This window comes from Hemiscyllium ocellatum, chromosome 4 (genome assembly GCF_020745735.1).
Source record: "Hemiscyllium ocellatum isolate sHemOce1 chromosome 4, sHemOce1.pat.X.cur, whole genome shotgun sequence".
Lineage (NCBI taxonomy): Eukaryota > Metazoa > Chordata > Chondrichthyes > Orectolobiformes > Hemiscylliidae > Hemiscyllium > Hemiscyllium ocellatum.
The window spans coordinates 81757178-81784768 of record NC_083404.1 but is presented as its reverse complement, the minus strand read 5'-3'; the positions used below and the strand labels follow the sequence as shown (position 1 = coordinate 81784768).

General features: G+C 40.4%; 1 protein-coding gene across 2 annotated transcripts in view; it reads right to left on the bottom strand.

Moving 5' to 3' along the window:
- LOC132815432 (nucleolar protein 4-like) overlaps positions 1 to 27591 on the bottom strand; it is a 346961-nt gene that overhangs the window by 267126 nt on the left and 52244 nt on the right. For both annotated transcript variants that reach the window (XM_060824364.1, XM_060824365.1), the window contains exon 3: positions 9186 to 9297. In XM_060824364.1, coding sequence (XP_060680347.1) covers positions 9186 to 9297 — 112 coding nt within the window. The remainder of the gene's footprint in view (positions 1 to 9185; positions 9298 to 27591) is intronic.

Below are 27591 nucleotides of genomic sequence, written 5' to 3'. Positions count from 1 at the left end.
TTCGCCAATTTTAAGTACATTTAAGTCGTCATTGGACAAGCATATGGACATACATGGAATAGTGTACATTAGATGCGCTTCACATTGGTATGACAGGCCGGCGCAACATAGAGGGCCGAAGGGCCTGTACTGCACTGTAATGTTCTATGTTCTAATGGTTCCAGGTTGCAGGTTTAGAAGGTATTATCAAAGCAGCCTTAGCTAATTGTGGTAATGCATCTTGTACATACCTGCCACAATGAATCAGTGTTGGCGGGAGTGAATGTTGAAGGTATTAGATGAGATGCTAATCAAGTGGGTTGTTTTATCCAAGGTGGTGTACAGCCTCTTGGGTGTGGCTGGAGCTGCATTCTTCCAGAACAGTATTCCATCACACTCTTAACTTGTGCCTTGTAGATCATGGATAGGATATGGGGAGGCAAGAGTTACTTACTGCAGAATTCCCAGCATCTGACTTACTAGCCGGAGAATTTATATGGCTGGTCCAATGCAGTTCTGGTCAACAGTAAGCCCAAAATGTTAACAGTAGGGGATTCATCCATAACATTGCCAGTAAGTCAGAAAGACGGTTAGATTCTCTCTTGTTAGAGGTTGTCATTCCTGTCACTTGTATAACAAGTATTTTATTTACCTCTTATCTTTCATCTTTAAGTCCATTAAATATCATCTCTTCAGCTATGTTCTTTGGTATTCTCTCTTGACTTTTCCTTCCACAAATTGGCATTGACTGTCTTCATATCATTTATTTTCCTATGTTAAAAGTACTGTATAAATGTAAGCTGTGTTATTAGCACTGGTAGTAGGAAACCAAATCCTAAACTCAGAATTGGAAAGCGGTATTGCATCTAGAATTAAGACAATCAATCACTTAAGTGGTTAAACAACAAATCATCAACTAGAAATATAATTTACTCACAACTAAGGAATGGAGAAAACAGGTCTTTGCTGTCTACATTTAAACAACTTAAAATCATTCTTATTTGTGGTTGTTGCTACTATTTGAGCAGCAACTGTCAATTCAAGCAAAAATAGACTGGCACTGAAGAAATAACTTTTAGTTATCTCTCTTAGGAATCATTCTCCCAATTTTTCAGAAATACTACACTTCCAATAAAAAGATAATATTAGTGTCATGCACTGTGAGATAATTATCTATGGACACTAAAAGGGTAGATTTCTTAATTCTAACACTTAATTCTCAAACCTTTTGAATTTTTTACTCCAGTGAGTAGTGGACGCTGGGTCACTGAATACATTCAAGATCAAGTTAGATAGGTTTTTGATCTGTAAGAGATATACAATGGTTATACACTGGGAAGGAGAGGGAGGTAGTGGTCACAACAGGAAAGTGAAGATTAATACTACTATCGGATCAATCATGAACGACTGAATGTCCAAATGTTCTCCTCCTGGTCTTAGTTCTTATGTTATGTTGGGTGAAGGCAGAAAATACAATAATCCCTTCCTAATTTTATTCACGCATTTAATTTTCTGGTACCATATCAATAAGACAGCAGATGTAGCTGCTTGTAGAATTAAGGTTTAGCGGACGCTTGTACCAATGCTCTGACAAGAGCTATCAAGCTTATGTGTAAAGAGGTATGTCCTGATGATGTCAAATTACATGGGACTAAGACATGATGCAAGAAGTTGCAAGCTTAGCTTCACCCTACTGAGCATATGTTTGTAGTTTTAGGCAATAATTGCAAATAATTATTATCCTTGTGCTCAGCCCTTACTTGCCTCAAGCTCCTAAACTATTCCTACATTTCCTACATGTTCCTAAACAGCACAACACAAAAGAATTCTGGTTCTTTGTTCATGAAACACAAAAAGTTAGCATGCGGACGCATCACTTAATCAAGAAGGCAAATGGAATTTTTGCCTTTAATGCTAAGGATTGATACTTGAATTTCACTGACCAGCTTCCATTCAATTTCAGGTAGAGGGAGATGGCAGATGCTTTGGCACAATTGAAGAGAGATATCAGCTGTAGCCACCACTCTTCTTTATTAAGCAATGACAGTTGCAGAGTATTGAATCTTCTTTGTTTAGAAATTGCAAAAGAAACTGAAATTGACTGAGTAAACTCTGAAAGAAGCTCTGCTGCAGAAGTTCCAACCCTAGGCCCAATAATTCAGCTTTTCTTTCTTCTGGGCAGACCTCCAATTTCCGTGCATGGCTGTGACTTCAGCAGCCAGATGTCAATACTGCAAATGACATCAGCACACTGACTGCCTTGCATAGACTGTCGGAACAGTTGCAGACGCGCTACACAGGCTGGTCATTAGTCAGACTAAGAGGTCCTGGATCTGTGTTACTTTTTAACAACAGTAGTAATGCTGCTGAAATCTCTGCTGTTCCTTTTGCCAGCAAAAAAAACTGATTCTCCTCAAATGTGATCAAGACATCAAATTGCATGCTATAGCACTGTACCCACTGATGGCAAAGAAAAACAACCACAAGCAATTTTTAAAAATCCTTTGTGGGATGAAAACCAGAGTGCTACAGAGAATGAGACTGATATCCTGAATCTCAGCTGCCATCTGCTACAACTTAACACTCACTAGAAAAGTATGGGCTTTTATTGAAACTACAGGAAATTGAATGAAGGACGAGGAATCTTAAGAGGTAGGCATCACAAACTGGACTAGCACTTATTGTCCACCCCCAGTTGCCCTTGAGCAGGTGGTGGTTATCTGCCTTCTTCAACTCCTGCAATCCATTTTTTGGTAGATATGCCCACAACGCCATTAGGGAGGGTGTTCCAGGATTTTGGCTCAGCGATAGTGAAGCAATGATGTTACATTTTCCAAGTCAGGATGGTGAGTGAGTGGCTTACAGGGTAATTTACAAGTAGTGATGCTCCAATGTGTCTGCTACCCTTGTCCTTCTAAACACAAATCCAAATTGGATCAAGTCAATAAAAGCCGATATTAAAAGACAGAACAAGTTATGAATCTGTACAAACATTGAATCTCAGAAGCAAACTATGGAAGCATTCACATTTTTTTCTAGTAATGGTAGTGATCATGGGTTTGCCAGCATTAGGCTATGTGCAATGGCCAGTCACAAATTTGAGGAAATTGTAAAATCTAATGTGACGACACCTTAAAGCTGAACTAGTGGTAGTTGAAACACAAATGAAAATCAAGGAAATATATACAGGCAAGTGGGGTGGGCAGCATCATAGGAGAAGAACAGATCCATAAGCACAAAGTGGATTCAGAGTTTTAACATAGATTCTCATGGAAGTTTCATGTAATGTGGACAGTCCCTCTACTGGCAGAAGTCAACTGTATGAATGAGCAAACAATTTCATGTTGAATTTGATTAATTCAAAGAAAATTGTTAAACCATGGCAACAGCCTAACAAGCAATAGTTCAACAACGACCAGCAGCTAGCGAAAATCTATCTAGGGAGTAAAAGACAAGTCAAAATTGGATCAAGCCAACATTAAAACCTCTGATCAGAGGTAATGAATCTGTACAAACATAGACTGGAGTCTGATGTGAATGCTGCTGAGATTCAATTTTCTTTTAGTAAAGAAACAGAGGTTTAAGTTACAGAGCTTCTACAGCTGAGAAACGTTTCTTAGAAACCTTAGACAAGTTTCGATCTGAGCCTCAAATGGAGCCTAAAAACATTAGAATTAAGCAAGAACTAGAGATGTCTAATTACCTGAACGAGATTACTGAACTAAAATCCCAGCTGTTAACATGACTCAGCACTATCAAACCACAGAAAGAGTTTCATACATTAGAAACAGTGCAATGAAAGAAAATGAACACACTGCACTAGATGAGTGTACAAATGTTAAACCGTTTTAAAGAGATTGCAGGAGCATTAGACAGAAGTGTTGGCTACATCTGAAGAAGTGTAGACGAGGTAATAGGATCATCAACATTGCTGTCAAGCAGTACTTACAAAGGAATAACATGCTTGCTGACAGTTTGTGTTCTGCAAGGCCACAGAGTTCCTAACGTCAGTACAGAATTGGTCCAAACATGGACAAAAGAGCTAAATTCCAGCAATGAAGTATGAATAACTTTCCTTGACATAAAGCTGGCATTTGACTGAGCATGGCATCAATGACCTTCCCTTCATCATAATGTCAGAAATGGGAATTATATCACTGATGATTGCAAATGTTCAGCATCATCTGTAACTTGTTAGATACTGAAGCAGTCAATATCTACATGTAGCATGACTTGCATAACATCCAGACTTGAGCTGACAGGTAGAAAATAACATTTGTGTAGCACTAATGACAGGCAAAAGACTATTTCCAGCAAAAGAGAATCTAACAATCGCCATTTGATCTTCAATAGAATTATTGTACCCTCACTGAATTCCTCACCATCACTATCCTGAAAATTACCATTGATCAGAAACTGAACAGGACAAGCCATATAAGAGTATACTAAGAATCTTGCAGCAAGTAACTCATCTCCTGATTCACCAAAGTCTGTCCACCATCTACAAAGCACAACCCTGAAATATGATGGAATACTTCCCATCTGTCTGAATAAGTGCAACTCCAACAGCACTCAACAAGCTTGATACCATCCTAAACAATGCAGCCCACTTTACTGACACCCCATTGACCTTCAAAATTCACTTCATCACTAACATACAGTGGCAGTTTCATCATGTGTGTGCACAACACAGCAGTATGCACAGCTCCTTTGTACAAAATGCACAGCAATAACTTGCCACAGCTCCTTTGTCAGGACCTTACAAACTTTCCCATCCATAAGCATATGGGCACCAAATGCATGAGAACACCACCATCTGTATATTCATCTCCACTCCAGTTTGGAACTTCATCGACATTCCTTCACTACTGCTGGGTCAAAATCCTGGACCTTCTTTCTTCACAAAATTGTGAATGGGAAACTCCAAGAACAGAGGTCTAGGGGACCAGCCATGTCTTATTTGGCTTCTTTGGTTGGAGTATCTGATGAAGATTGCCATGAAACTGGGCTAAGAATCACATGACAATCAATTTAAGATTGGAGTTGTTGGTCAGTTCAAGCCAGTTATCTTTTTGCAAACGTTTTATCCCCCAACTGGGTGACATTTTCAGGGCTGTGCAGTCTCTGTGAAGCGCTATGATCTGCCCAGAATTTACATAGTTCTGTCTGTCACGGCAAGTGGTTCTATTTCTGGTTTTGTACTGTAGTGGTCTGTAGATGGGGTCAATTTCAACATGAGCTGAAAATGTGTTGTTGGAAAAGCGCAGCAGGTCAGGCAGCATCCAAAGAGCAGGAGATTCGACATTTCGGGCATGAGCCCTTCTTCAGCCCTCCTGAAGAAGGGCTCATGCCCGAAACGTCGAATCTCCTGCTCTTTGGATGGTGCCTGACCTGCTGCGCTTTTCCAGCAACACATTTTCAGCTCTGAGCTCCAGCATCTGCAGTCCTCACTTTCTCCTCAATTTCAACATGTTTGTTTATGGCACCAGTAGATGAATACCAGACCTCCAGGAATACCTGAGTTTATCTTTGTTTTGTCTGTCTCAGTATCATAACATTGTTACAGTTGAATTGCTGTCCTTCATTGTTTGTGTGTATTGACATGAGGGAGTACTGGTCATTTCGTTTTATTGCAAACTGATGCTCATTTATTCTGGCAGAAAGTTTCCTGTCTGTTTGTTCTATGGGTCACAAGGTGTGGCACTGGAAAAGTATAGCAGGTCAGGCAGCATCTGAGGTGCAGGAGAGTTGATGTTTCGGCATAAGCGCTTCATCATTCCTGATGAAGCACTTATGCCCAAAACATTGACTCTTCTGCTCTTTGGATGCTGCCTGACCTGTTGTGCTTTTCAGTGCCACACTTTTAGACTCTGATCTCCAGCATCTGACAGTCCTCACTTTCTCCAGTTTGCCCTAAGGGACAGGCAAAACAAACATGTTGAAATAGACCCCATCGACTGATCACTACAGTACAAAACCAGAAACAGAACCACCCACCATGACAGACAGAACCGTAAAGGTTCTGGTCAGATCACAACAAAAGCACTTCATCCAGAGGCTAGACAGCACTGAAGATGTCACCCAGTTAGGGGACGAAATGTTTGCAAAAGAATCAACCAACTCAGCGGACTGACCAACAAATACAACTACAACCTGAGTTACATATCTTCACAGAAACCTCAATTTAAGATTATTTACTGGCTTTTCAATCATTACTAGAAGGTACACCCACTTATATGCAAGTTGTGGTCTTTTGCAAACATAAAAGAATATGTCCAGGCATTGCACCTTTCTAATTTAAACAAAAGCAAGGAGAACATCCATACCAACATGTTGACCAATAAGAACTATCTGGCCAATCAGTTAGCAGCCTTATCTCATGTGGGATAAACTATTGTTTTCTTTGATTCTGTCCTAATGAATGCAAGATGGAACGTTTCAACAGTGCCCTTCTTTGATCAACTAGAGCTACTTTACCAACTTCTACCTTATTTCTGGATTCTTATCTCTGGCTTCCCAGCCAAAAAAATTCGACCTCCAGGGGCCATCTCTTCATGCACAGTCCATGTCACTATGTTCATGTGGCAATAGAACACCAACTGCACATGCACAGATGACCCTATTGATGCATTCTGGCTTGGGGACATCTAATGCAAGAGGTCACCGAGCCTATTTGTACATTTGCAGTTGGCTATTTGTTGGCTATCTTGGTGTTTAGGCCAATTGTTTCCTTTTTTCAGCCATGGTTCTGTACTCTCAAGTGATTTTTTAGCTTGACACGTCATTACATACACAGCCAATTGTAATTGATGCATTTTCCTTCACCTTGATCCACTACTCACACCTGTTAATAACCTTTAACCAGAATAATCTTTAAATAATCTAAAGCTTAACTCTACCTTTTAACAATAGCAGCCAGTCTGCTGCTATTACAAGCAAGGATCAACATTAGGTCACTCAGCCCTTCAAGCCTGCTTTACCATTCAATAAGATCATGACTGATCTGTTTTAACCTCAAGTCTACATTCTGCTTATTCATGATGATCTTTATAAAATTAAATTGTTGCAGGGACAGAAAGGAAAGCAATACCAAATCAAAACCTTTGCACTTGTTGCGATTAATCACCTCTTCATTTTTGTCCAACATTCATCTGTGATATACATTAGGTTTTGATGCCATATAAGCTGGATAAGGATGGAATTAATACAGGGTAATGAAGACAACTTTTTGCATTTACCATCATGTTGTCTGCCTTGAAATTTCAACAGGTTGTTGCAGATGCATACTTCTCATCCTACTAAACTTAGCAGATTGTTCAGAAGCCTTTACGGGTGCAGAGATAGGTGACACTTGCCCAACTATAGAACTCAACTTGAGCAGGCTTCTATATAATGATGAGTGAAAGTTTTATAAGCTCTGCATTTTCCCAACTATTCAAATCAACACAAAATCTTCGAAAACCAGTAAATAAATCCCAGCACAATAATCAGCATTTCCAATGCATTTCCCTGGAAGAATTTCTTTGCACTTGAGGCATAAGCATTTCTCTTCAAGGCAGCCCATTAGTGAATAAGCTTTTGCTTCCTGCATTTTTTGTCAAAGACTGGATATCAGGAAAAAGTTGCTATATATATCAAATCAGATAGAGTCATGGAGTAATAAAGATGTACAGCATGGAAACAGACCCTTTGGTCCAACTCGTCCATGCCAACCAGATATCCCAACCCAATCTAGTCCCACTTGCCAGCACCTGGCCCATATCCCTCTAAACCCTTCCTATTCATATACCCATCCAAATGCCTCTTAAATGTTGCAATTGTACCAGCCTCCACCACTTCCTCTGGCAGCTCATTTCATAAATGTACTATCCTCTGTGTGAAAAAGTTACCCCTTAGGTCTCTTTTATATCTTTCCCCTCACACCCTAAACCTATGCCCTCTAGTTCTGGACTCCCTGACCCCAGCAAAAAGACTTTGTCTATTTACCATATCCATACCCCTCATAATTTTGTAAACCTCTATGAGGTCACCCCTCAGCCTACAATGCTCCAGGAAAACAGCCCCAGACTGTTCAGCCTCTCCCTATAGCTCAAATCCTCCAACCCTGGCAACATCCTTATTAATCTTTTCTGAACCCTTTCAAGTTTCACAACATCTTTCCGATAGGAAGACGACCAGAATTGCACGCAACGTCCATTCTAAAACTAGCTGACCAAAGGCAAGCTTAAGAGGATTGAGTCTGAAGTAAAGAAAGTTAGCAAAATAAGTTCCCAGAAATTACAGTTCTGCAACACGCTTAAAGAATGTTCCTTTGAGGTATTATAAAGCAATATCCGCTTCTTGGGGAAAGCTAACTCTGCTGGCCACAGACAATATCACTGTGCTTGGACTTAGCCCTGTTTGAAGCAAACACAGATAAATCATCAAAGTGAAGAGAGAGTGCCATGGTACCATTCTTTTAAAAGGACGATGTTACCAAGTAATACATTATCTCCCTAACTTCCAATGTTACCATGATCCTATTTGTGGCCCAGGAAGTACTCTTTTTACATTAAATATCTTCACAAAAAGATATTTAAAGTAAAACAAAAGAATAGGCTCCCATCCTAAGGAAATTAGGGCAGTACCATGTATGCCTACACACCAATGGGAAGTTCAAAAGCAGATTTACAGATGTGATGGGGGAGGGAGAGAAATCAAAAGGCTACATCTTTAATATTTTTGGAAAGAAGAGTAGCTCTGTACAAATTACTACATCCATATTAAGTTGATATCATATTTTAAGTTTTAGTTTTTATTGATTTTCTTTCTTAAAAATCACTACTAAAAAAAGCTTTATAAAGGACATGTAGTTTCCCTCAGATTATTCAACTGTTTTACTATATAAACAGTTTTTCACAACTTTGTTGTATTTTAAATGTTCTACTGTTTTTGTACTAATGTAAAATGGCTAGTTTTCAGCATGAAAGCACAGCCCATTTCTGAATTTTTCAATTAATCGTCTACTTTTTCAAAACTCGAAAAGTAACATCCAGACTCAGAAAATCTGTTTAGTAGAAACTAATGTGCTTCTCTAGATTTATCTGAGCTCAAAGCATTCATAACAAAGCTGTTTTATAATTTAAAATTTAAAAATTTATTTTAAAAAATTATCCAGTCAGTCTTAGAATCATTCCACACTGAATCAAATATCAACAAATTATTACCTTTATGATCTGCACCATCTGGATTCAAATGCATTCTCTTCTGGCATTCCGAGCAGCTCATTAGAAATCTGGTTACCGCTTCTCGTGGCAAAAAGGCATAGGTCTCTGAAATCTGTAATTTATCATAAAAATATCATCATGCTCAATTAAATACATTTCAAAATGTTATTGTCTAAAAATTGAGGTTTGTACTTCTACAATATTATGTAATTGTAAACGAAATAAATTGCTAATCAACATATGTAAAAAGCTTGCTATTCATATACATACTGTAGTTCCCTCAATCTCAAAAATAGACAGATGGACGACCTGGTATCGATCTAGACACCTGAAATGACAACAGCAAACTCAATCTTGTAAACCCTAAAAAGTCCTTCTTACCATCATCTGGGACCAAGGCCTAAATTGATGGGCTGAATAACAGACTATCCAAGCAACAGCCTAACATAATCAACCTCACAGAATCATCGTTATCATTATAGACATTGGATGTGCCAGTCCTCCTCTGCAAAGTGGCTGCAGATAGGGATGACTAATAAATGTTGTCTGAGCTAATGACACCCCACTCAATGAATGAAATTAAACATCCTTGAAGAATACAGCACAACTCTGCACCTGCCCTTTTGGTAACTGTGATACAAAGACCAATTTGGACTTACTGCAGAAATGGCAGGAACAGCTAATTGGGCAATTCTGGCTCTTGATCACCCTTAGAAGTGTCCTGTTGTGCTATGCCACTGAGACCATGACTTATTCTCATGGAAGCACCAAAGGTTGTGGGTAACAAACATACATACCTATTAATGCCATCAGTTTGTCTCCATTAGAGTAGAAAGAATTTTGGGGTTTTAAACATTTCCAAATTCCCTCCAACCTGCCATGTGTATACTTGCCACCATTTTATGAGTAGATTAGATTAGATTCCCTAAGCGTGGAAACAGGCCCTTCAGCCCAACACGTCCACACCGATCCTCTGAAGAGTAACCCACCCAGACGCATTTTCCTCTGACTAATGCAGCTAACACTATGGGCAACGTAGCACGGCAATTCACCCGACCTGCACATCTTTGGACTGTGGGAAGAAACTGGAGCACCTGGAGGAAACCCACACAGACACGGGGAGAATGTGCAAACTCCACACAGACAGTCACCCAAGGTTGGAATCAAACCTGGGACCCTGGTGCTGAGAGGCAGGTTTCCTTGTGAGTGAATTCCCTGACATCTAGAGGCAAAACACTTAAGAATATATGCAAATCAGACTCCCAAAATGCAATTATAAGCCTGATTAAAATTTAAACATGTAACTGTTATGTATGCAGTTGGCTGTCCCTTTAAGAAGTAAAAACAATGACTGCAGATGCTGGAAACCAGATTTTGGATTAGTGGTGCTGGAAAAGTACAGCAGTTCAGGCAGCATCCGAGGAGCAGTAAAATCGACGTTTAGGGCAAAAGCCCTTCATCACGAATACAGGCAGAGTACCTGAAGGGTGGGGAAATAAATGAGAAGAGAGTGGGGGTGGGGAAAAAGTAGCATAGAGTACAATAGGTGAGTGGGGGTGGGGATGAAGGTGATAGGTCAGAGAGAAGGGTGGAGTGGATAGGTGGAAAAGAAGATAGGCAGGTAGGACAAGTCATGGGGACAGTGCTGAGCTGGAAGTTTGGATCTGGGGTGAGGTGAGGGAAAGGGAAATGAGGAAACTGTTGAAGTCCACATTGATGCCCTGGGGTTGAAGTGTTCTGTGGCAGAAGATGAGGCGTTCTTCCTCCAGGCGTTGGGTGGTGAGGGAGCGGCGGTGTAGGAGGCCCAGGCCCTTTATGTCCTTGGCAGAATGGGAGGGGGAGTTGAAATGTTGGGCCACGGGGCGGTGTGGTTGATTGGTGCGGATGTCCTAGAGATGTTCCCTAAAGCGCCCTGCTAGGAGGCATCCAGTCTCCCCAATGTAGAGGAGACCGCATCGGGAGCAACGGATACAATAAATGATATTGGTGGATGTGCAGGTAAAACTTTGATGGATGTGGGAGGCTCCACATTTTACTGCTCCTCGGATGCTGCCTGAACTGCTGTGCTTTTCCAGCACCACTAATGCCCCTTTAAGTTGGCTGGTCAGATGACCTGAAGGATGGTGCCTGGGTCTAGTCTAGAGCCAGCTGTCGAGGTGTGAACATCATTATAAAGAGTTCCTGTTCAGATTTATCATTTGTCTACCTGGTCTATAATTCCTGGTTCCAAACGATACAACAACATAGCAACTGGCAACGAGAGTAAAATATGCCCATGAACTGTGTGAAAAAAACTATTTTTCTGTTCTGAAGGAGACATCACTCTGACTTCAGAAACAGGTAAGGAGGTACCATTGAAGAAAGCACTCATGAGGAGACTTAGGCCACAGTCGACACCAGGGAAGGAGAAACAAGGGAGCTGGACATGAGTGACAGGGCTCAGGCCGACAGCTGAAGAAGACAATATGTACCTGGGAGTTACTGAAGCCAACGCACAGCACAATTGTTTGGGTACTCGGACAGCAGGTGATGTCAGTAAGAAATGGTATACTAGCACAGTCAGTGAGGAAGCAGCCGACATAGAGACCATTCACTGAGGGGTCCCTCAACTACCGTACTCAACCGGTGGTGGTGGGAAAGAAAAATAGCAAACCAGTTTGGAGCAATGGGACCATTTGGTGAAGAGTCAGAAAACTGATCTTTATACAAGAAACATTTTAATTTGTTCTAAGAATTGAACAAAGTGGCTGAGGATATCTTGGTTCCTTTTTTTCTAAAAGTACCATCGGGAGCAAGATCTTTGCAATTGCAAGGAGTCTGACACAACCAGAGAAACCCACAGAGAAGACATTTAAAGAGCTATGCAAAGTGTGAGGAAATTACTTTGCATCCAAGCTGCTAATGATCGCAGAGCGTATCCATTTTTCTAAATGGATACAGCGTGAAAGAGAGTCCATCAGCCAATTTGTGGCTGCGTTAAAGAGGTTAGCAAAACATTGTACGTTCAGAGGGTTCTGTCAAAATACCTTGTGGTACTTTTTGGTTTGTGCTCTCCAACACGAAGCCGCCCAAGCTACTAATCAGGAGAGCTGAAAATGTGTTGCTGGTTAAAGCACAGCAGGTTAGGCAGCATCTCAGGAATAGGGAATTCGACGTTTCGAGCATAAGCCCTTCGCTCAAAACGTCGAATTCCCTATTCTTGAGATGCTGCCTAACCTGCTGTGCTTTAACCAGCAACACATTTTCAGCTGTGATCTCCAGCATCTGCAGACCTCATTTTTTACTAATCAGGAGAGACCTGGATATCAAAGCAGCATTGGCATATCCTACCTTGAAGGAGTTGTCTGCCAGTGAAGCAACCCAATTGGCTGACAACACCCAGGTGCATCAAATAGTGGAAAATCGGTGAAGTATGTTAACTCATGTAGCAAGAATGGCCACAGGATGTCAACGTGTTAGACTCGAAGCACAGTGCTATAAGTATAATTAAGTGGGTCATATTGCTCAAAATTGTCTTGTACAACTCAAACAAAAGAAGGGGAATCAGAAAAATAGTCAATCCTGAGGACAAGGTATAAGGAACATGCCACCAGCCAGGGAATAGACAGGGAGTCACCTGGGTCTGCAGAAGAAGCAGAAGGCCCAGAGTCAGCAACGCCTTTGTTAAATATATTATCGGTACAGGGTGAAATTGATCATTTCGGAGTTCTTCACAAAGTAGAGGGGAAGATAGTAAAAATTAAAGTGGATACAATACTAGTGAAAGTACAGTTAAGGGACTAGTGCACAGAATTAAAATGTATGAAGATAGATAAATCCTCAGAACCTGATCAGGTGTGTCCCAGAGCATTGTAGGAAGCTCGGGAAGAGATTACAGGGTTGCAAACAGAGATATCTGCATTATCAATCACATAGGTGATGCGGTAGAAGACTGGAAGGTGGCTAATGTTGTGCTATTACTTATGAAAGGCTGCAAGGCAAAGCCAAGTAACTACATACTGGTGACCGTAACAGCAGTGATGGACAAGTTGTTGGAGGGGATTCTGAGATATAGGATATATATGTATTTGGAAGGGCAAGAACTATTATGGATAGGTAGCATGGCTCTGTGCACGGGAAATCACATCTCAGAAATTTGTAAAGTTAATAAGGTAAGATCACGTGGGATCGAGGGAGAGGTAGCCATTTGGATACAAAACTTGCTTGATGGTAGAAGACAGATGGTGGTGGTAGAGAGTTGTTATTCGAATTGGAGACCTGTGACCAGTAGTGTGCCACAAGGATCGGTGCTGTGTCCACAATTGTTCACCATTTATATCAACAATTTGGACGAGAACATAAGAGGTATAGTTAGTAAGTTTGCCGATGGCAACAAAATTGGTGGTATAGTGGAGAGTGAAAAAGATTGTCGAAAGGTACAGCGAGATCTTGATCAGATGGGCCAAAGGGCCAAGAAGTGATAGATGGAGTTTAATTTAGATAAATGTAAGCTATTGTATTTTGGTAAGGCAAACCAGGGCAGGACTTACACAGTTAATGGTAGGACCCAATGGAATGTTGCTGAACGGGGGGATGTGGGGCTGCAGGTTCATAATTCCTTGAAAGTTCCATCACAGGTAGACAGGTTGGTGAAGATGATGTTTGGAAAGCTTGCCTCCATTGGTCAGACCATTGAGTAATGGGAGTTGGGATGTTATGTTGTGGCTGTGCAAGACATTGGTGAGGCACTTTTACAATAAGAAAGATGTTGTTAAACTAGAAAGGGTACAGAAAAAATTACAAGAATGTTGCTGGGACAGGAGGGTTTGAGTTACGAGGAGAGGCTGGTTAGGCGGGGATGTTTTCCCTTGAGCATCACTTGCTGAGGGGTGACCTTTTGAGGTTTATAAAACCCTGAAGGGCATAGATAAGGTGAGTAGCCAAGATCTTTTCTCAAGAGTAGAGGAATTCAAAACTAGAATGCATAGGATTAAGGTGAAAGGGGAAAGATTTAAAAGGGACCTAAGGGGTGGTGTGCATGGAATGTGCTGCCAAAGAAAGTAATACAGGCATGTGCAACATTTCAAAGACATTTGGATTTGTACATGAAGAGGAATATTGGCCAAATGCCACCAAATGGGACTAGTTCAGTTTAGGATATTTGATCAGTATGGCCGAATTGGACCAAAGGTTTCTGTGCTGTGTGACTCTATAATTCCTACTTTATGTTGTAAAACGGAAATGCATTGCATTATTCAGACACTCCTGGTTACAAAAATTATGGTTGAACTCAGCATGGTTAATAAGCTAACAGACTCAAACATGAGTTTGCAAGAGATCTTGGACAAATGCAAAGATGTCTTCAAACAAACCCTGAGATAAATGAAACTAAATGTTAACCAAAGCCAGGGGCTCATCCAAGGGGAGTGAAACCATACCAGGTATCCTAAGTCATATGGTCTAAAATTGAGGCAGAACTGAAATGTCTGGTGAATCTGGGAATGTCAGAATCAGTAACTGATGGTGAAAGGGTCACTCCCACCAATGCTATCTGTTTTTCAGATTGGATGGTGAGGGTTTGTGGTGAATTTAAGGTCACAATCAACCTAGCCCTGAGTGTGGATCGATACCCCCTTCTTAGGGGGTAGAAGACCTATTCAGTGGACTGGCTGAAGGGAAAATAATTTTCAAAAATGAGAAAAAAATAACAATGTCTTCTGTTAAATTTGGTAGTACATTTGCATACCTGGCTGATTGTTTTTCTAGCAATGGTTCACTTTCTTGTCAATGATTTCTGCATTATGGTATCATAGCCCTAATATCCTGGTATCCCTCCCCTGCTAATAAAGATGCATCACGTAATAAGATTTCCATTGATACTAATGTTTCAAGTAAAAGAAAGTAAATAATTTGTGGTAGGGTAAAAGGCTTTGTTTTCATTCACTCACGGGAAATAGACATCACTGGCTAGCCAGCATTTCGTTATCCATCCCAATTTGTCCTTGAGAAGGTGGTGGTGAGCTCCCTTCTTGATTTCTGCAGTCTATATACTGTAGGTTGATCCATAAAAACCTTAAGAAGGGAATTCCATGATTATGACCTCATGAGAGAGAAGCAACAGTGATATATTTCCAAGTCAGGATTGTGGAATTCCCATGTATCTACTGCCTTTGTCCAATGGAAGTGGTCATGGGTTTGGAAGGTAAGCATCTGAGAATGCTTGGTGAATTTACGCAGTGCATCTTGGAGATAGTATACACTGCTGCTACTGAGTATCAGAGATGGAGGGAGTGGATGCTTGTGGATGTTGTGCCAATCAAGCCTGATTTGTCCTGGATGGCATCAAGCTTCTTGAGTGTTGTTGGAGCTGCAAATGGGGAACGTTCCATCACACTCCTGACTTGTATCTTGTGGATGGTGGTCAGGTTGAGGGACTTGTGAGTTACTTACTGCAATATTCTTAGCCTCTGACCTGCTCTAGTCACCACCATGTCCATGTGACAGGTCCAGTTATGTTTCTGGTCAATGATAACACCTAGGATATCGATAGTGGGATTTCAGTGATGGTAACACCATTGAATATCTAAAGATGGTGATTTGATTGTCTGTTATTGGAGATTGTCATTACCTGGCATTTGTGTGGCACAAATGTTACTTGCCATTTGTCAGTCCAAGACAGGATACTGTCCAAACTTTATTGCATTTGAACATGGAGGAGTAATAAATAATGCTGAATATTGTACAATCCTCAGCAAACATCTCCACTTCTGATCTTATGATGGAGGGAAGGTCATTGACATAGCAGCTAAAGATGGTTGAAGCGTTTATGCCCAAACATCGATTCTCCTGCTCCTCAGATGCTGTTTTATCTGCTGTGATTTTCCAGCACCACAGTCTCGACAAAGATGGTTAGGCCCAAGACACTAATCTGAGGAACTCCTGTCGAGATGTCCTGGAGCTGAGGTGACTGACCTTCAACACACACAAACATCTTCTGGTGTGCCAGATATGGCTCCAATCAGCAGAGTTTGTTCTCTGTTTTCCATTGATTCTAGTTTTGCTACGGCCCCTTGATGCATCAATGTCAAGGACAGTCACTCTCACCTCACCTCTGTAATTCAGCTCTTTTGTCCATGTTTGTCCAAGGCGGTAACGAGGACAGAAGCTGAGTGGTCTGGGCATCACTGAACAGGTTATTGCTGAGCAGATGCTGCTTGATAGCACTTTACAGATGATCAAGAATAAACTGATGGAGCAATAATTGGAAAGGCTTGTTTTGTCCTGTTTGAAAGGACATACCTGGGCAATTTTCCATACTGGAGAATTGAGACAACTCCCGCTTCTACAGGGTCTGATTTGCTGATGGGACAGGATAAAATGAAGCCTGAGGTACCAAAAAGGGGGAAATTAATTACTAAGTGACTCAAATGCATTTACAGTACCTTGAAATTATTGTATCCTTTTCACAGCCAGGAATTCCAAGTATCTTTAAGGAATATAAAATATTAAAACTGTCTGCCATTTCCAGGGTCCTCCCAAACACGTTATCTAAAGCTATGTCAGTTGCTTATCAACAGTGATCATGAGACATCGTGGTACCTGCAAATCTACAGTATTCTTCTACAAGTTTTCCCTACTTACATATTTACATGTGTTAACCTAACATGTCTGGGTAGGATAAGCTTTGGAGGGTTGGTGTGAACTTGTGGGCCAAATGGCCTGTTTCCACACTGTAGGGATTCTATTATTTATGATTCTATAAAGGTTCACATGGAAGGGAATGGATTGTTGCATTCCACTATCATTGCACACTTTCCTAAATGCATGATGATACTTGGATTTCACTGTATGAACAAGTGTTTGCATTTTTTAAAAAGTACAAGGCACACACAATATCAGAGAGTTAAGAAAGATAACAGCTTAGATGTCCAAAGATCCAACCTCCCACCTAGTGAAGCAGTATCATATAAAATCTTCGAAAGCAGAATAAAAAAAGTATCATGATTTACAACCACGTGACGCCTTAAAATGTCCTCAGAATAGCCCAGTGCTTTAAATCAAGAAATTACTTTTTGAAGGCATTCACAAAGTGCTATGAAGGCAAATCTAGCAATAAACACGTACAGAGCAAGTTCTCAAAGAAATTGAATGGATGATCAATTAATGTGATTATTAATGTTGATTAAGGGAAACATGTTGACCATGACAACTCCCTGCTACACTTCAAGCAATATCATGGAACTTTTTGTATCTAACCATGTAAACAGTTAGAGCGTCTCTTCATTCTTTCATCTCTGAAAAATCTAGTATTCACCTGAGTAGTGAACCAAAATTGTCAACCAAGTCAATAATATCTTGCAATTCTTTCATGGGTTGTTTATCTCTAATTGCCTGTCGTAAGATGTTGGGAGCCACCTTCGTGAACTGTTGCAGTTGTTACCACACAGGGTAAACCCTCCAGCAACACAGAAAACATTTATCCCGTGCAGTATCTGTGAAAATTTGAGAGGCCAAGAACTATTTAAAGTAAAAATTAACAAATTTGTTTCTTAAAATATAACAGAGAATGATTAACTACCCACTATTTACAACTCCATCCGTTAACCTGGGCGGCACGGTGGCACAGTGGTTAGCACTGCTGCCTCACAGCGCCTGTAGACCCGGGTTCAATTCCCAACTCAGGCGACTGACTGTGTGGAGTTTGCACGTTCTCCCCGTGTCTGCGTGGGTTTCCTCCGGGTGCTCCGGTTTCCTCCCACAGTCCAAAGATGTGCGGGTCAGGTGAATTGGCCATGCTAAATTGCCCGTAGGGTTAGGTAAGGGGTAAATGTAGGGGTATGGGTGGGTTGCGCTTCGGCGGGTCGGTGTGGACTTGTTGGGCCGAAGGGCCTGTTTCCACACTGTAAGTCTAAAAGTCTAATCAAAAAAAACCTATCTTTTACTTTCCCTTCTATAATACTAGTATGATAAAACCCCCGATTAAGGTTTACTGAAAAATTCAAATTTCAAAACTAGCCAGTGCCGAATCTTCTCTATCTTCCTCTGTAGAGTTGCTCTCCAAGTATTGATGTTTTTCTATGTTCTCTGGACAGATACTGCTCAGAGAGTTCGGACTAGCAGCCTACATCTGTTAGCCTTTTGGCAGTTCGCTCCAACTGTTAATTTTTCCTGGTCTTATAAACCCAAAACATTGGATTGTGTCATTAGCTTTTAATATTGTCAATATATTAAATTCAAACATGATCGGAGTTTGTTTTTTGGGGGGTGTAATTTAAACTGATTGGCCTAATTTAAATTTGTTTTTGTCTCCAGGCAACCAGCTACCCTAGCCACTGGACCACATGTTACATTGCATCTTATTCAAAACACGTGGTGATGTCAGATAATTCTGCTAGCTTTTAACTCTCTTTAAGGTATAAGTACATCCACATCTTCATAACACCTCCCCCCTTAAGAAAAAAAAACATCATAATGAAAGGATGGCTTGATTTGTTTTCTATTCTTTAAACACATTACCCTAACATACCGATGACTTCAATCTAAGTTCACTTTAACGTCTTCCCATGCAACAGTATATATATTTTTACACACACACACACACATATAAAACATTAAATAAATACAAATCTCATCTAAACTTTACCAGTTAAATCTGCGATAACGCACCTATGATTACATTCTTACGACCTGCAACATGTATGATTTTTAAATCAAAAGTCTGGAGCATAAGACTTCAATGAAATAGTCTTGTATTCTTGTTTTCAAAGCGTTCTAAGAATGTAACTGAATTGTGAACCACGTACACAACCATCTCCGACACACTGTTTGTGACATAAACATTAAAATATTGTAAGGCCAGTACCAAACTCAATAGTTCTTTTTCGATCGTGGAGTATTTCCTCGGGTGGAAGTTGAGCTTCTTCGACTGGCAGATCAATCCCATGCTCATCTCTCTGTACGAGTACAGCTCCAACTCCTATGTCATTAGCATCGATGGTGACTTTAAAAGGATTTGAAAAGTTTGGGTCGCTAAAACAGCTTTGGTTGGTTAATTTCGACTTCAAATCATCAAAAGCCTCCTGGCATTGTTCTGTCCACCGAAACTGTATTCTTGTTCAGCAAATCAGTTACCGGTGCCACTATATTGCTGAAGTTTGGAACAAGCTTCTGATAAAAATCCACTGAGTGCTAAGAATCAAAGCACCTCTTACTTGAAGGTTGGTCCTGGAAATTCCTTGATGGCCTTCGTCTTTGTGTTCCATGGGGTCAATTTTCCATGACCGATTTTATGTCCCAAGAACGTCACCTCTACTTTCATGAATTCCATTTTAATTAAGATTATTACGAGTTTTGCTTCTCATAGTTATTCAAAGAGCTCTGCCAACTGTATCACGTGATCTTTCCAGGACTTACTAAAGATTACTACATCATCCAAATAGACTGTGCAGTTTGTTAACACAGCCACAACTCTGTTCATGAGTCTTTGGAAGTGGCGGATGCATTCTTCATTCCAAACAGCATCACTTTAAACTGATATAGCCCATTTGGGGTTACAAATGCAGAAAGGTTTTTCACCGTGCCAGTGACCACACATTAAGTCCAACTTGGTGATGTAACTGGCTTGTCCAAGTTTCTCGATACAGTGGTCCAATCTAGCAATTGGATACGAGTGCAATTTTGTAATGGCATTGACCTTCCAATAATCCATGCAGAATCATCGAGTCCTGTCTGGTTTGGGAACTAAGACAATCAGCAAACTCTGCTCACTCTGGCTTGGTTCAATGATGTCCTCATTGAGCAGGAGTAGGCCATCTGGCCCTTTGAGCCTGCTCCACCATTCAGTGTGATCACAGCTGATCTTTTCATAGCCTCAGCTCCACTGACCTGCCCTCTCTCCATAATTCAAGTTGTTTACTGTTCAAAATGATATCAGAACTTTAAAAACATTTACTGAGGAAATCTCAACTACTTCACTGGGCAGGGAATTCCAGGGTTCATCTTTGGGTGAAGAAGCTGCTCCTCAGCTTTGACAAAGGGTAAGTTAGACTCGAAACGTCAGCTCTTTTCTCTCCTTACAGATGCTGCCAGACCTGCTGAGATATTCCAGCATTTTCTCTTTTGGTTCCTCATCGAGCATGGCCTCCACCTCCTTCTGGCCCTATCTGGCTTTGAAAGGATTAAGCCGATAGGGGTGTTGTTTTATTAACCTAAAGGGAGTGAATGGTGTAGATTCGTTTGGGCATCTCTAATGGCAAACAATACAAATGGGATACCTTTATCCCAGTCGTTTGGGTGGTCCTGACAGTATGATCTCAACATGGTATTCAAGGTCTGATGCCAGCTTTCTAAAGCTCCCTGGGATTCAGGATGATACGCACTGGATTTAAAGTGCTGTGTACCATAACCTCCCGAAACAGTTAAGCAGTAAAATTTAACCTTTGGTCCAAATGAATCTCTCTGAGTAGTCCATACCATGTGAAGAAAGCTACTAACTCCTCTACCACCATTTTTTGCCTTGATACTCCGTAATGGAATTGCGTCCAGAAATTTGGTAGACACACATCCAATAGGATTAACAAGTGCTGGTTCCCACTTTTAGTTCTCAGGAGGGGGTCTACACAATCAATTATAACCCGCATAAAAGGATCTTTAAATGTGGGAATTGGCAACAAAAGTGCTGGTTTTATTACGCCTGTGGTTTACCTACCATTTGGCATGTATGACACATACGGGAAAAGTTAACCAAATCCTTGTGAATTCCAGGTCAATAAAAATGTTTTGTACCTTAGCCTGAGTCTTTTGTACCCATAGGTGACCTCCTACAGGTAGTTCATGTGCTATCCATAATATCTGCTGTCCGTATGCAACTAACAACAAATCTGGTGCATTTCGGCCCATTTCTCCTCTTCACTAACCTGCCGTGGTCTCCATTTCTGCCTTCAGATTCTATCTTTCAGTTAATAACCCTCCAGAATATTCTCTGCCTCCTTTTTGGAGTACGCATCCACATTTATAATTTTTATCCTCTTGTCTTGTTCTTAGTCTTTCAGGACTGCACCATTTTTCTGCACCATTACATCAAAGAGGGTATCTGCTAACTGAACCTCAACTCCTTCAACTTTCTCTTTACTTTTCACATCGTGCTGTGACTTATAATAGAGGAACTTGTTATTTCACAGTCTGGGAAAATACCAGGATATTTCTGTTTTAAGTCCTTAGTTTCTTGATTTTCCTTAGGCTTCTCCACAACAAGGGATGTCACTCCCACCTTGGATCCTACCAAATCATTCCGAAGAACAAACTGAATTCCTGGAACTAACACTCTGTCAATCACTCCCGCTGTTAATTCCCAAGTTTTGAGTTGGCACTCCCAACATGATCTTACATAGGGGAACACTAAACTTCTGTCTATTTATTCCATAAATTACCACACTCTCAAGTAACAGATTAGAAAGAGTGCATATTCGCTCATCCCGTAGGGGTAGGGTGTACAGGTGTCATGGTGGCTCAGTGGTTAACACTGCTGCCACAGCGCCAGGGACCAAGGTTCGATTTCAGCCTCGGGCGACTGTATGTGTGAAGTTTGCACACTCTCCCCGTGTCTGTGTGGGGTTCTTTCGGGTGCTCTGGTTTCCTCCCACAGTCCAAAGATGTGCAGGTCTGGTGAATTGACCATGCTAAATAGCCCATAGTGTTAGGTGAATTAGTCAAAGGGAAATGGATCTGGGTGGGTTATTCTTCGGAAGGTCAGTGTGGGCTTGTTGGGCTGAAGGGCCTGTTTCCACACTGTAGGGAATCTAATCTAATCTAATCTTACTATCAGCGACTGGTCAGATCATGTATCTCTCAAAATTATAACTTTTTGTCCTTCTCCCCCTGTTCTTTCTGAGTAAACTTTACTCAGAGGCAAATTCGTTGTCGAGGTCTGGTACTAATTCCATACCCAGCCCCTGGCTAAGCTGTGCACTCTCTGCAGCTCCTCAGCACTTCTTGGAGTCTCCTTTACTACCTTCACTAAGGCAATCGGCTTAGCTTCTTTTACCACATCTTTTCCCACAATGCCTTTCTTTAACGAACAGCACTGTGTCCTTACCTTTTCTCAGTGCCCTTCTGAAACCACCGGCACTGTAATTTTCTGTGTCCCACTCCATTACAGTGAAAACACCTGAGGCCTTTCACCTCTTGGGCTTCTTGAACATGTGATAAATTCTTACCAGTGTTCTCTACTCTTGGTGTGATAGTGTAGGATCTCCCCTTCTCCCAACTTCTATCCCTCACAGGACAAAATTTTGGCCGGAATTTTGTCTGATGCACCAACATGTATCCATCTGTTAGTTCTGCTGCCATTCTCACTTCCTGAACTTGTTGTTCCTTCACATGAATTCTTATTGTCTCTGGAAGTGAGTTTTTAAACTCCTGCAGCAGAATAATCTATTTTAGGACCTCAAAGGTTCTATCTATTTTCAAAGCATACACCAATCTTTCAAAATGTCTATGTCTAATTCTTTTGAACTCAACATCAGTCTGACCTTGTTCCTTATTTGTGTTTCTGAACCGCTGTCTATACGCTTCTGGTACCAACTCATAAGCATTTAAAAAGGCCTGTCTAACCTCTTCATAATCTCTTGCCTAACCTGATACTGCAGCAAATACCTCACATGCTCTGCCTACCAGTTTAACTGAACTAGCATTAACCATAAATCCTTGGAGCACTCCATCTGCCGAGCCAATTTTTCAAATGAAATAAAGACGGCTTCAACATCTTTCTCATCAAAATGTGGCAGAGTTTTGACATATATATATATATATATATATATATCACTATCTTCTTTTTTAATCTCCATCCTGTTAACTTGCTAAGTCACAACTTCTCAAGTTCAAATTCTCTCTCTTTTTAACTCAGCTAAGAAACTTCTCTCTCTTTCTTTTTCCTCTTTCTCTCTCCCTTTCTTCTCTCTTTGCTCAGCCAAAAACCTTCTCTCTCTCTCTTCTCTCCTATTGTTTATCTTCTAACTCCATTTTCCTCAATTGTAATTTACCTTTTTCTATCTCTACTGAACATGTCTGTTTCTCTGACACACTTAAGTGTTTGAGTAACTCACTTAAAATTTCAACTTTATCTTTGTCCTTGATTAAACCCAAATCTAACTTATTTGCTAATTTTAAAAGTATGGCCTTTTTCTTTCCTTCTAAATTTTCTTGGAAATTTGAGAATCATCTTCAAATCCCAGAACCTCTTTAGCAATTTTAAGAGCCACTTCCCTCACTTCTAATTTAACCAACCATAAGAAACCACAAGTAAACAAATTCCTCACCTAATTTTATTTGAAGATCTTGGATACTACCTTGAAAGTGTTTAAATCTGATGTGATTTTTTGTACTCCCAATCTATTCAAATCTGTCTAAACCAATTCAAATCCCATATCCAAGACCCAAACTGTTCAAATTGTGGACAGGAGTCCTTCAAACCATTTAAATCCCAACAATGAGCTCCTAAATTGTTACTGCACGAGGTAAGCCCTCCTGCTTTAAGTTAAACCAGCAACACAGTAAAGATTTACTCTGTGCAGTATCTGTGAAAATTCGAGAGGCCAAGAGCTATTTAAAGTAAAAATTAACAACTTTTTTTCTTAAATTATAACAGAGAATAATTAACTAACAACTCATTACAACTCCTTCCTCTAATGTAGCTTTTACTTACCTTACGTAATATTACTCTGGTAAAACCCTGATTCAGGTTTACTGAAAATTTCAAATTTAAAACTAGCCAGCGGTGAAATCTTCCTCTGTAGAATTGCTCTCCAGGTCGGTGTTGATGTTTTTCTCTTCGGACAGGTACCTCTCAGAGACTTTTGACTAGGAACCTACATCTGTTGGTCTTTTGGCAGTTCTCTACCAACTGTTCAATTTTTCCTGGTTTTATACCCCCAAAGCATCAGATTGTGTCATTGGCTTTTAATATTGTCAATGTACGAAATTCAAACTTGATTGGAGTTTTTTGTGTGTGTGCTATACTTTAAACTGATTGGCCAAATTCAAATTTGTTTTTGTCCCCAGGCAACCATCTACCCTAGCTGCTGGACCACTTGTTATTTTGTATCTTATTCAGAACACTTGGTGCTGTCAAGGTTGGGTTTTAACTCTCTAAGTTACAGTACACCCACATCTTCATAACACAGTCTACATGATAGAAAGGGCATTCCAGGACTTTTACTCACTAATAGTGAAGAAACAGCATTATAATTCCAAGTGATAATTCTCAATAGCTCAGAGAGGAACTTGGAGATGATGACATACTCAGGTGCATGTTGCCCTTTTCCTTCTAGATGTTATAGGTCATGAATTTGGAAGGTACTGTGAAAGGATTCTTAATGAGTTGCTGCAGTATAGGTTGTGGATGGCACATACTGCTACTGCTGTTCACTAATGGTGAAAGAAATACTGATCAAGTGGGCTGCTTTCTCCTGGATTGTATTCTTGCATGTTATTAGAATCGTCGTTATCCAGCCAAGTGAAGAGAATTCTATCACACTCCTGTACTGAGTCTTGTAAATGGTAGAGAGGCATTTGATAATTCCAGAGGTAAGTGACTTGCTGCACAATTCCCAGCCTCTGTATACTCTGTATTTATCTGTCTAGTCCAATTATGCTATTGGTCAATGGTAACCACCCAGGATGTTGGTGATCAGAATTTACTGAACTAATGAACAGCATAGAATCACAGAATCCCTACAGTGTGGAAATAGGTCATTCAACCCAACAAATCCATACTGACCTTCTGAAGAGCATCCCACCCAACTACCCAATCCCTGAAACCCTGCATTTCCTATGGACACTATGGGCAATTTCGCATGGCCAATCCACCTAACCTGTGCATCCTTGGACTGTGGAGGGAAGCTGCAGCACCTGGAGAGAACCCACGCAGACACGCAGAGAATGTGTAAACTCCACACAGACAATTCCCCAAGGCTGGAATTGAACCTAGGTCCCTAGCACTGTGAGGCAGCAGTGCTAACTACTGAGCCACTGTGCTGGCCCACAGCAGGATGGGTCAGATTTTCCATGTTGGTGATGGTCATTGCCTGGTACTTGTGTGGCATGGAAGTTACTTGCCTTTTATCAGTCTGAACCTTAATAGTTGCTTATGTCTTGCATTTGGGCAGAGACTGCTTCAATAATTGATGGCATATGAACGGTAATTAACACCATGCAATCATTAGAAAACATCCTGACTTTTCACCTTAAGATAAGGTAATTGATGAGGCAACTGGAGAGAATTAGGCCTAGAACACCATGCCAAGGCACCCCTGTAGTGATGTCCTGGGGTTAAAGGGTTTATATCCAACAGTCATAACTATCTTTCTTTGTGTTAGGTATCACTCCAACCAGGGGAGACATTTTACCCCTATGCACATTAATTTCAATTTAGCTAGCATTTATTGACTCCATATTTGATGAAATGCGGCCTGTCAAGGTCAGTCATTCTTGTATCACTTCTTTAGCTTTTCCATGTTAGGAGTTGAATGACCCTAAATGACCAACTTGAAGTTAAAATCTGTAAGCAGTTTATTTCAGTGTAAATGCTTAGAAGCAGTACTGTTGAGACCTTCCATCACATTTGTGATGATCGAGAGGAGGTTGCTGGCACAATAATTAGTCAGATTCAATTTGTTCTGCTTTTTATCAAGAGGACACACCTGGGCAATGTTCTATATTATAGAAGTTATGCAAGTTTCAGAATTGTATTGGAAAGGTGTGGCTAGCAGTACACGTATTACTGCAAAGATGTTGTCAAGGTCCCATATTTTTACTCAAGGAATTTTATTTCATTAATGTCTACCTTGGATGGGGTTCCTACCAAGGTAAATGAGGCAAGTAAACACTCAAACTAATATTGGGGTGGTTCTTCTAGCTGTAGAACACTCTCTGTACACATAACTGTAGTAGAACTAGAAACTAAAAATAGATGCATTTGTTTTGTGTTCATTAGGTTAACAATTGGTTATGAATAAGAAACTAAATATATTGTGTCGAGATTTCTATCATTCTATGGTTAGTTAGTTAGTTTTTAGCATCTCAAGAACTTTGTAGAGGTTAGTATCATTATTTGAGCTTTAAAATGCATCCATGAGCAAATGTTAAGAATTACCACGTAATCTATTCTTTTTTGCATCTGCTCCTTCAGATGTGACCTGACAATCATGAATCCTCCACAAGGTTTTAGAAAAGTCTCCAAAATTATCAAGCGACTATGTCAACATCCAGTACTAGGTGAGAAGAAATTTTCTTGAATTAAATATTGGGAAAACTGAAGTTCCCACTCCAAATTCAATTTCTTACTCCACCCTCACCCTACAAAAGATGAAGATTAACTAGAGTGTAAGAAACTTTGGGATTCCTGATGAGTTAACAACATCAAATGCATGCCATTATAAACAACTCTAGACTTGACTATCCCAACCCACTGTTGGTTGCTCTCTCACATTTTATCCCCTGTAATCATGAAGCCATCCAAAACTTTGTTGCCCATGCTTTCAATTATACCAAGTCCTATTTCCCTTTGTGCTTGCTTACCTCCATTGGCTCCTGTTCAAGCAACATCTTGACTTTAAAATTCTCATATTCGTTTGAGAAATGCTCCAGTACCTCACCTTTCTCAGTCTCTAATTTCTTCTTACATACCACAACCCTCTGAGATGTCTACATTCATTTAACTTTAGCCTTTTGAACATCCTCAACATTAATTGTACCACTGTTGTGGCCATGTCTTGAGTTGCCTAGGTCCCAAGCTTTGGAATACTTTCCTTATAGCCCTATATCTTTTTACCTTGTTTTTTTCTTTTGACATTCCTTAAATTCTACCTCTTTGACCAAGCGTTTGGTCAACTAACCTAGTGTCATAATTTGTTCAATCTTGTTCCTAAGATGCCCTTGATGGTGATGTTGATAAGGTGGCACAGACTATTGTGAATAGATTACAGAATTAATCATATTAGAACTGTTGGAAAATTGGGCTATTGAGAACTTGTAAGTGCACAAAGTGTGGTCTTAATATCACATTGTATAGTTTGAGCAACACTTTCTCTGACTGAGCTACTTGATTATATATTTCAGCTCTTTTTTTAATTCAATCCTGGGATGTGAACGTCACTGGTTGGTACAGCATGTATTGACCTTTCCTCATTGTCCTTGAACTGAGTGACCTGCTGAAGGCAGTTAACAGTTAAATATGTTACTGTAGATCAAAGTCATGCATAAGCCAGACCAGGTAAGGATGAAACAGAAACAGAAATTGCTGGAAAAGTTCCGAGGTCTGTCAGCATCTGTGTATGGAAATCAAAGTTAGTATTTTGGGTCTGGCACAGATGGCACGCTTCATTCCCAAATGGCCATTAGTGAACAAGTTGGGTTTTTAACAACAATTGAC